The 10916-nt window shown below is 51.7% G+C and overlaps 1 protein-coding gene across 2 annotated transcripts; it reads right to left on the bottom strand.

The window, feature by feature from the left end:
- Positions 1-610: 610 nt before the first annotated feature.
- On the bottom strand, positions 611-10540 carry LOC133423571 (ribonuclease inhibitor-like). 2 transcript variants are annotated; one of them, XM_061713802.1, is made up of 6 exons: positions 8941-10540; positions 8213-8395; positions 4888-5064; positions 2472-2645; positions 2152-2325; positions 611-1331 (listed from the first exon to the last, which is right to left on the bottom strand). In XM_061713802.1, the coding sequence occupies exons 1-6, from the start codon at positions 9261-9263 to the stop codon at positions 1316-1318; spliced, it is 1047 nt and encodes a 348-aa protein (XP_061569786.1). In that variant the 5' UTR covers positions 9264-10540; the 3' UTR covers positions 611-1315. The 2 variants fall into 2 exon arrangements, with proteins under 2 accessions (XP_061569786.1, XP_061569787.1); XM_061713803.1 differs by lacking the exon at positions 8213-8395.
- Between the last annotated feature and the right edge of the window lie 376 nt (positions 10541-10916).

Below are 10916 nucleotides of genomic sequence, written 5' to 3'. Positions count from 1 at the left end.
ATGGGGACTTTTCTTTTATTCTGTTTTCACTTGATATTATTACGTTGTCGGGTTTGACTTTAGAAACTGGAGGGTGAGAAACATTTTCTTACACAACACTGAACAGCATCTCATCATCTGGGCTTTTACCCGTCAATAGTCGAGACGATACACTGGACGACTGTACAGTCGACCTCAACGTTATCTTGGGGATGCAAAGACGGAGCGTCGCCTGTTTTTGGGTGGATGAACTCTGAAGACGGTACATGCTGGGATGTTTGGGTTCATCTTGTCATCTTTTTTTGTCGTTCATGGATTCTTAAAGAGTGATACATGCGAGTGTCTGGGCTCCAAGGCCGAGTCCTCGTACGTCAGGATCTGAACCAACAGCCTGTGAATAAAGTCAGCAGGAAGGGGGGCCGTCGGAGAAATCATAGATTAAAATGAATACATGTATACATACATGTGTGTGTATATATATATATATATATATATATATATATATATATATATATATATATATATATATATATATATATATATATATATATATATATATACACACACACACACACAAACGCGTATATGTATGTACACTGTAATAATTTTCATTATGATGATATACTGATCATTTTAGAGAAGGGCAGAAAAAAATATTCCTCCCTTATTAAAGCTTAGTTGTCTTTCTACAGAATAGAGAACATAGCTAAACTGTAAGAATTTCTTAAAAAAATAATAATTACAATGTTTTTATTGTGGTATTATTTGTATTTGTATCAATTTTTGTACGTATCGAGACTGTGAACGTATGTTGGACCGTGGGCCTGTGTGTCTGGGGGAGCAGGTGAGTGCACAGGTGTGTGACATGCATGTGAGTGGATGAATTCACTTTGTCTGAATCACTGGAATCTGAAAGACACGACCTCAGATAACACACATCTGTGATGTTGGGAATTCTTCAATAAATGTCCTCTCCTTGTACAGCAACGACACCGACTCGGTTCTTTTTTTCTTCTAAACAAACCTTGTTCTCTAAAGTAGAACCTTTGACGACCTGTATTTTTTTTAAAGTTGTACAAAAACATTTTTGTGAGTGCTAACAACAGACCGAGTTAATTTAGAAGAACTTAAAACCCTCCGTGACGTCACCCAGAGGTTTTCTGAGGAGTCATCTTGAACCTCATTTTGCAAATAATGAGTAGAAGGTCAGACGAGGGTGTTTGATGAAGGAGAGGTGGAGGTTGGTGGAGCCACATGTTTCAACCTTTGCTGGTGTTGAGAGATTATAGGAGGACGTCTCCTCTGAGAAGAGTCCACCTGCTCCACCGTCGTCTGTTTAGCTCCGTTTTATTCTGCAGATAAAAACAGATGAGACTGTTGTTTTATTTGACACTAAAATCATGACATCTGGAAATAATTTTATAGTTACATCAGAAATAACAACAAGAGGTTCCTGTTTTATTTTGAAACCCCGTGTCCTCATGTTTCAGTTTTGTCTCGACTTCCCTTGTTCAGAAACGGTCACATGAAATGATAAGTTTACATATTTATGCACATAAACAAGGAGAGTTCTGCAGAGTTCGTAACCTGGATGAACCAATACGACGACTATTCCATCAACTGAACCTGTTTATGATGAACTAACTGCACAAACATTTAATTTTTACGAAAAATTCTGTCCTGTTTATATATCATTATATTATCACTACAGTTATTATTAGATTTTAAAATACTCGTTTTCTTATACTAGAACAATAATGTGATAACTTATTATATTATTGGTTGAAAAACGTAATCCCATTATTGTGAAGTTCCTGTTTTTATTCCGTGTGAAACGGCCACATGGACGAGGTTATTGGTGGATTTTCCATTCTGGGTTCCTTCAGAGTTCAGAGCTGCAGTGGAGCAGCTGTGTGTCTGAACATCCTGGAAGGCCGTCAGCTGGAATACTCCTTTATTTGTGGACACGTGAACACCAGCACAACACTGGTCTACAACACACATCTGGATCCTCTGATCCTGCAGCCTGTCATCATCCTCCTCTCACAGCTTTACTGGGGAAAGCAGCCGCTGAGAAGCTGCAGCTTCACTGGAAACACTGGATCTTTGATAGACACTGGTTTTAGTAGAAAACTGCTGGAAGCAGCAGGACCGACTCCAACCTCCACTGACCTGAGAGTCTGCAGCTGGTAGTCTGGACTCTGCACCAGATCAGACAGCTGCTGCACATCTGCAGCCTGCAGGTCGTTGTATCTCAGGTCCAGATGTTTCAGATGGGAGGGGTTGGACTTCAGAGCTGAGACCAGAGAAGAACAGCTGATCTCTGACAGACCGCAGCTATGCAAGCTGCACAAAGACACCAGAGAAGAAGAAACCAGAGCAGTAAGATGGTCAGTGTGGATCAGCAGGAGATCAGCCTGATGTCTGCAGGTTAGTGTCAACACAACTTTCACATCAGATTCATCTGAACACACAACTAAAACATGTCTGACCTCAGAGTCTCCAGTCTGCAGTCTGGACTCTCCAGGAAACCACACAGATGTTTCACTCCTGAATCCTGCAGGTCGTTGAAACTCAGGTCCAGATGTTTCAGATGTGAGGGGTTGGACTTCAGAGCTGAGACCAGAGAAGAACAGCTGATCTCTGACAACCTGCAGCTATGCAAGCTGAACAAAGACACCAGAGAAGAAGAAACTTTAGGTTATTTCCATAACCCCGGTTCTCTGAGTAATGTGAGTGAGATGTCTCACTATGGGATGCCCCGCTGCTTTAATCTCATTACACCAATCCTGATTGGCTGGTGAAACGTGTCCGTCCGCCGCAGGTATCACCACCTACCTTAGATATCCCATGTGGACGACATCAGGACAACGAAGCGTACGTGAAGGAGCGGAGACGTCCAGCATAGAGAAACGGACTAAAGTGAGACTCGCCGCAGCACAGATGTCCTGAGCAGAAACTCCCCTGAATCAGAACCAGGATGCCGCCAGGCTCCGAGTCCAGTGGCCACGCAAGCCCACAGGCGGCTGCAAACCCTGACTCGTATAAGCAGAAGCAGTCGCCTCCAGCAGCCGGTGGGAGAGCTGCTTTGTGACACTCTCCCCGTATGAGGACCAGCCCAGGAGACAGCTGATGGCTCTTCCTGAAGCCCCTCGTCCTGTCCATGTAAGAGCACACAGACGGGACATAACGCATACCACTCCAGCTCCCCTGGTGGGGCAGCAAAACCACGAGGTCCAAGGGAGAATATGAACCCCCACCTGAGGCACAAATACCGGGTTGGGTTTCAAAATCATCCTCAACCCCCTGGAAAAAGCTGAGTGCATGACGGCTGCACCGAAAGCACGTGGATGTCACTAACCCGCTTAGCCGACGCCAGCGCCAGCAACAACACGGCCTTCAGAGACACGTGTTCCACGTCTGCCCCCTCCAGGGGCTCAAAGGGCCTTAAGCCCCTCCAGAACCACAGCCAGATCCCATGGTGGTACCAGTGGTCTGGACACGGGGAAAAGCTCCTTCAGAAAACAGAAACCAGCGGGTGCTGCTCGCTGTTTCCTTCCCAAAGCCCACGTGACAGGCGGCGATAGCTGCAAGTAAAATCCACCGTGGAGAAGGCTTTCCGTTTGTCAACCAGGTCCTGCAAGAAGGACAATATCACTCCTGCTGGACACTAAGAAGGATAGTAACCACCTTCCTGGACAGGACGGACCCCATGGGACCCCGTGGGTCAGAGAGGACGGGACTCGCCCGGTGACGCTGTGAGCAGGGAGAGGACATTGAGAGGACATTGAGAGGACATTGAGGACTCTGGCCGAAAGCGCAGCCGCCTCGTACGGCGTTCCAGTCGGGGCCGACTGAAGACGGTCAGACTTGGACGGCAGGCCGGGGCTCCTGGAGGACACCGCTGACCCGGGGACCGGGTTCCTGGCAGTGAAGGGACGAGGCCCCGGGATCCGGGCTCCTGCTGCTGAGAGGGCGTCTCTCCGTGAGCCGCCACCTCATCCAGCAGCTCTGGGAGACGGGGACAAGTTGCTTTGTGGAGCTCTGGGCCGAGGGCAGCTAGTTCCCTCCGTAGCGGGATGTGGGTGTCTCGGCTACGACAGCAGGCCAGGGGACGGCAGCCGGGCAGCAGCGTTTGCAGGCGTCCAGCATGTCCCAGCTGGGGAGGGAGAAGCTGGTGTGCTGCTCACATCTCCATCCCCAGAGGCTGCGGGCTGTGCAGCCCGGGGCGGAATGATGAAGAGGTCGTCCTCGTCTTCATCCTCTGACATGAGGAGGTCCCAGGTGTCTTCTTCATCGTCCCCATAGTCCAGTTCCAGGACGTCTTCCTCCTGCGGGGCGGGGGTGGAGCTGGGAGCCCCAGCCCACGCTAACCTCCGGTTCCTCCACCAGGTGGGAGAAAGGAGCTGCTGTGCTAACACTCGGTACTGGAGCAGCCGTGGTGAGGCGTCGTGACGGTGCCAACCGAGCCGTGGAGGGCGAGGAAAGAACAACATTCCAGCTGGTGGGACCGACGCAGCAGATAAACACATCCAAGGCTGGTTAGCGCCCGGAGACAGAAGCTAGTGAGATCTGTCTGGGGACAGTTCAGCTAACAAGCCCAGGACCCAGATGAGCTCCGAGTGAGAAGAGGAGGTTGAAGGACATGGTGTCGTCCACACGGGACATCTAAGGTAGCTGGTCCTGCGGCGGACGGACACGTTTCACCAGCCAATCAGCATTGGTGTAATGAGGTTAATGCAGCGGGACATCCCATAGTGAGACATCCAGAGAAATATGATGAAAGAGAACCAGAGCAGTCAGATGGTCAGTGTGGATCAGCAGGAGATCAGCCTGATGTCTGCAGGTTAGTGTCAACACAACTTTCACATCACATTCATCTGAACACAAAACTAAAACATGTCTGACCCCAGAGTCTCCAGTCTGCAGTCTGGACTCTCCAGGAAACCACACAGATGTTTCACTCCTGAATCCTGCAGGTTGTTGAAGCTCAGGTCCAGATGTTTCAGATGGGAGGGGTTGGACTTCAGAGCTGAGACCAGAGAAGAACAGCTGATCTTTGACATCCTGCTGCATTTCTTCAACCTGAACAAAGACAGCAGAGAAGAAGAAACTTTAGGTTATTTACATAAGCCCGGTTCTCTGAGTAATATGAGTGAGATGTCTCACTATAGGATGCCCCGCTGCTTTAATCTCATTACACCAATCCTGATTGGCTGGTGAAACGTGTCCGTCCACTGCAGGTAGCACCACCTACCTTAGATATCCCGTGTGGACGACATCAGGACAACAGAAGCGTACGTGAAGGAGCGGAGACGTCCAGCATAGAGAAACGGACAAAAGTGAGAGGCAGGACCAACTCGCCGCAGCACAGATGTCCCGGACAGAAACTCCCCTGAATCAGAACCAGGATGCCGCCAGGCTCCGAGTCCAGTGGGCACACAAGCCCACAGGCGGCTGCAAACCCTGACTCGTATAAGCAGAAGCAGTCGCCTCCAGCAGCCGGTGGGAGAGCTGGTTTGTGACAGTCTCCCCGTATGAGGACCAGCCCAGGGGACAGCTGATGGCTCCCCCTGAAGCCCCTCGTCCTGTCCATGTAAGACCACATGGACGGGACATAACTCCCTCTGGACAGAGTGGGGGCATCAGGGCCAGTGGAGGGAATCGTACCAACGCCGCCAGCATGTGCAACTGACGGGAGCGTCATCCCCCCTGGAGGTTGATGTCCGCCACCGTCCTCATATTGTCCGTCCTCAGCAGGACATGAGGACCCATGAGAGACGGAATGAACCGTTTCAGGGACAGAAACCGCTGATGGTTCCAGAAATGTCTGTGTGAGCTGGAGGTCCAACTGCAGGTCCCTGTCCCTGCAGCAGGTCCCTGTCTCTGTCCCTGCAGCAGGACTCTGTCCCTGCAGCAGGTCTCTGTCCCTGCAGCAGGTCCCTGTCCCTGCAGCAGGTCTCTGTCTCTGTCCCTGCAGCAGGTCTCTGTCTCTGTCCCTGCAGCAGGTCTCTGACTCTGTCCCTGCAGCAGGTCTCTGTCCCTGCAGCAGGTCTCTGTCCCTGCAGCAGGTCTCTGTCTCTGTCCCTGCAGCAGGTCCCTGTCCCTGTCCCTGCAGCAGGTCTCTGTCCCTGCAGCAGGTCTCTGTCCCTGCAGCAGGTCCCTGTCCCTGTCCCTGCAGCAGGTCCCTGTCCCTGCAGCAGGTCTCTGTCCCTGCAGCAGTTCTCTGTCCCTGCAGCAGGTCCCTGTCCCTGTCCCTGCAGCAGGTCTCTGTCCCTGTCCCTGCAGCAGGTCCCTGTCCCTGCAGCAGGTCTCTGTCCCTGCAGCAGGTCCCTGTCCCTGTCCCTGCAGCAGGTCTCTGTCCCTGCAGCAGGTCCCTGTCTCTGTCCCTGCAGCAGGTCTCTGTCTCTGTCCCTGCAGCAGGTCTCTGTCCCTGCAGCAGGACTCTGTCTCTGTCCCTGCAGCAGGTCCCTGTCCCTGCAGCAGGACTCTGTCTCTGTCCCTGCAGCAGGTCTCTGTCCCTGCAGCAGGACTCTGTCTCTGTCCCTGCAGCAGGTCTCTGTCCCTGCAGCAGGTCCCTGTCCCTGCAGCAGGTCTCTGTCTCTGTCCCTGCAGCAGGTCTCTGTCCCTGCAGCAGGTCCCTGTCTCTGTCCCTGCAGCAGGTCCCTGTCTCTGTCCCTGCAGCAGGTCCCTGTCCCTGCAGCAGGTCTCTGTCCCTGCAGCAGGTCTCTGTCCCTGCAGCAGGTCCCTGTCTCTGTCCCTGCAGCAGGTCCCTGTCCCTGCAGCAGGTCTCTGTCCCTGCAGCAGGTCCCTGTCTCTGTCCCTGCAGCAGGTCTCTGTCCCTGCAGCAGGTCCCTGTCTCTGTCCCTGCAGCAGGTCCCTGTCCCTGCAGCAGGTCTCTGTCCCTACAGCAGGTCCCTGTCCCTGTCCCTGCAGCAGGACTCTGTCTCTGTCCCTGCAGCAGGTCCCTGTCTCTGTCCCTGCAGCAGGTCCCTGTCCCTGCAGCAGGTCTCTGTCCCTGCAGCAGGACTCTGACTCTGTCCCTGCAGCAGGTCTCTGTCCCTGCAGCAGGTCCCTGTCTCTGTCCCTGCAGCAGGACTCTGTCCCTGCAGCAGGTCTCTGTCCCTGCAGCAGGTCTCTGTCCCTGCAGCAGGTCTCTGTCCCTGCAGCAGGTCCCTGTCCCTGTCCCTGCAGCAGGACTCTGTCTCTGTCCCTGCAGCAGGTCCCTGTCTCTGTCCCTGCAGCAGGTCTCTGTCCCTGCAGCAGGTCTCTGTCCCTGCAGCAGGTCCCTGTCTCTGTCCCTGCAGCAGGTCCCTGTCCCTGCTGCAGGTCCCTGTCCCTGCAGCAGGTCCCTGTCCCTGCAGCAGGTCCCTGTCTCTGTCCCTGCAGCAGGTCCCTGTCCCTGTCCCTCCAGCAGGTCTCTGTCCCTGCAGCAGGTCCCTGTCTCTGTCCCTGCAGCAGGTCCCTGTCCCTGTCCCTGCAGCAGGTCTCTGTCCCTGCAGCAGGTCCCTGTCCCTGTCCCTGCAGCAGGTCTCTGTCCCTGCAGCAGGACTCTGTCCCTCCAGCAGGTCTCTGTCCCTGCAGCAGGTCCCTGTCCCCCACAGATCTGGTGAATTCTGCCCCGATCAGGCTGCGTCCGTAGTGTCCACCTTCCTGGACAGGACGGACCCCGGGGGTCAGAGAGGACGGGACTCGCTAGTGACGCTGTGAGCAGGGAGAGGACATTGAGAGGACATTGAGAGGACATTGAGAGGACATTGAGCGCTCTGGCCGAAAGCGCAGCTGCCTCGTACGCTCCTGGAGGACACCGCCGGGGCTCCTGGAGGACACGGCTGAAAGCCGGCTGCCTGGAAGCTGCGCTGCAACCAGTGGCTCCATGGGAGGCGTGCGGAGCAGCCCCGGGGACCGGGCTCCTGGCAGTGGAGGGACGAGGCCCCGGGGACCGGGCTCCTGCTGCTCAGAGGGCGTCTCTCCGTGAGCCGACACCTCATCCACCTACCTGCGGTGGACGGACACGTTTCACCAGCCAATCAGCATTGGTGTAATGAGATTAATGCAGCGGGGCATCCCATAGTGAGACATCGAGTGAAATATATGATATATGATGAAAGACAACCAGAGCAGTCAGATGGTCAGTGTGGATCAGCAGGAGATCAGCCTGATGTCTGCAGGTTAGTGTCAACACAACTTTCACATCAGATTCATCTGAACACACAAATAAAACATGTCTGACCTCAGAGTCTCCAGTCTGCAGTCTGGACTCTCCAGGAAAACACACAGATGTTTCACTCCTGAATCCTGCAGGTTGTTGTAACTCAGGTCCAGATGTTTCAGATGTTTCAGATGGGAGGGGTTGGACTTCAGAACTGAGACCAGAGAAGAACAGCTGATCCCTGACATATCGCATCTCTCCAACCTGAATAAAGAATAAAAGGTGTGAGCTGAACCACCAGGGTGCAGGTTCCAACAGAACCAGTGAAAAAGATCTTCATCAATATTCATGACATCATGCTGCTGCTCCAATAAAGACGTAGTGACTTCAGCTCTGCAGCTCTGCAGCTCCACCAGTGGATCATCCATACAAACTCATGTTGTGTTGGAATATATCAGTCGGTACAAACTTTAGAATCTCAGTGTTTGGATCAGATGAAACATGTTGGACAGATGAAGATGAAGATGTTTGTAGACGATGCTGCATGATCTCTGCACAAACAAACATTCTGCTGCACAGGTTCAGTTCATGTTGGGATGGAATGAAGACGTCTTTGTTGAGGGAACATCGTTCACCACTCTGTACTGCACACTTGTGCTCCACAGAGAGGAAAGCAGCCTGCAGACACTTCAGCTTGTTTCTAATGATGTCAGGAGCAGATGAGTCCAGAGACCAGGATGGTTCAGTGCAGCTCAGGTGTTTGTGGCTGCAGAACTCACAACTGTTACAACTTCAGTCAAAGAACAAACCTCAGAGTCTCCAGTCTGCAGTCTGGACCACCCAGAAGAACACACAGCTGCTTCACATCTGAATCCTGCAGCTTCTTCCTACTCAGGTCCAGATGTTCCAGATCAGACGGGTTGGACTCCAGAGCTGAGACCAGATCATCACATCTGATCTCTGACAAACTGCAGCGCTCCCACCTGGAGAAAGAATAAAACACAGATAAACATCTAGATGAGTGTTTTCTCCTCCTCCGTTCAGGGGGGTGTGGTGGGCAACACTGGAGCTTCACAGTCACAAGGTTCCTGGTCCAAATCCTGGCCCGGTTCTTTCTGCCTGGCGTTTCCATGATCTTCCCTCACGTTCACTCAGAAACTCCACAGTTCAGAAACACGTCTGTCAGGATTCTTGAAGCTTCCACATTAAACGCAGGACGGAGATACCGGATCATCTCTTTGATCAAATTATCATTTTTAACGACAGCCAAAAAAGTACTACGTTTACTTTCAGGAATGTGGTAACAAAGTATTATAGAGTAGTGGTGAGTACTCTGATTACTATCGGGGGATCATGGAGACTGTATGGACTTGGGAATGCAGGACTGGACTTTTACTGGTTCTGTTACTGCCATCAAATTCAATATTCATCAATGTTTTGGTATTTCTATCAGAATTATTTAATTATTTCATCATATTTCTGTTAATAATGGATGAAACACAAATGACAGACTTATCACAATCAAACAGAAGCGATTGTAGAATAAGAGGTTCTGGAGAACTCCATACAGGACCTGCATCATCTCACTGATAGTAATAAGAGTATTAAACACTATTCAACAATATTCCTGAAAGTAAACAAAGTACAGTACTTTGTTGTTCAAAACTACATTTTACTCTCTCAGATGATTATACGTCTTACTTTTAGCTCTGCGGAGTCACAGATGTGACTTATTTTACAGTGTTTGGAGCATCTTCATGAAGGAAAGCAGCAGTTTGGTCTTGTTGATTGTGAGATGTGATATCTGACATAACGATGCTGAACATCTTCTGCTCCAGGATCTGGTGTGGACTGTCTGAGGGAGCAGCAGCAGGAAGAGCTGCTGGTCGTTTCACTGGATCACAACTTTATCTACTTATTACAGATAACATCTATTTTCATGGAATAAAGGTTGGGATGATCAGAGTGGTGTTGATTGACAGACTAATGTTACTTCCTGTTGCTTCTTTCCTCCTGCTGCTCTCTGCAGCCTCTGCTGCTCCTCCCTCCACAGACGCCACACGTGTTAAAGGCTGATGGGAAAACCTGCGCGGTGCTGGTTCTGGCGTGGAGACCAGTTTATCAACGAGCGTTTGTCTCCGTTCCTCCAGAACCAGGACAACAACGGCTGCAGGAAGCTTCTGAACGTCACTCATGAGTTCTGGACCGGGGAGCTGCTGACTGAGAGAGCTGTTGGACGCTTCCATTGTTGACTCAAGCAACACTTTTACTTTACAATATGTTCACACGTGGGACGGTGCACCTGCAGTGAATGTGCAACAGCGCGGAGCCCGGGGGAGAACGTCTGCTGTAAAGAGATACGGCGGTACCGACAAACCCAAACCTCACAGCGACTACAGCGGTCCATGAAGAACCTTCTGGAGGGAGATGAAGAGTTTCCTGCCAGCTGATCACCCTCATCATCCTCATCTCCTCCTCTTCTATTTAAACCGTCTGCAGCTCTCACTCTCACCAGATTGGGTTTGTGGTCTCCCTGCAGATACCGGCCTCCAGCAGTTCTCCTGGGACTGCTATGCTGGACCGGATCTGTGTCCTTGGACCTGTTTCAGGTCCAGCCCTGATCGCTACGTCTGTCTGAGCTTATCTGTCTGTCTTGGGTTCTGACCCTGGCCCGCTGTTCCTGGATCTGTCTTCTGCCTCACACTAACCGAAGTACAGACCGTCCTGGTCTCTGGACCGGTGGCCCGTCCCTGCATGGTCCCCATCTCCCTCTCCTGGTCCCTCT

Source organism: Cololabis saira, chromosome 22 (genome assembly GCF_033807715.1).
Source record: "Cololabis saira isolate AMF1-May2022 chromosome 22, fColSai1.1, whole genome shotgun sequence".
NCBI lineage: Eukaryota > Metazoa > Chordata > Actinopteri > Beloniformes > Belonidae > Cololabis > Cololabis saira.
Note: the sequence above shows the minus strand (reverse complement) of the source record. Positions and strands in the feature narration are given on the sequence as shown.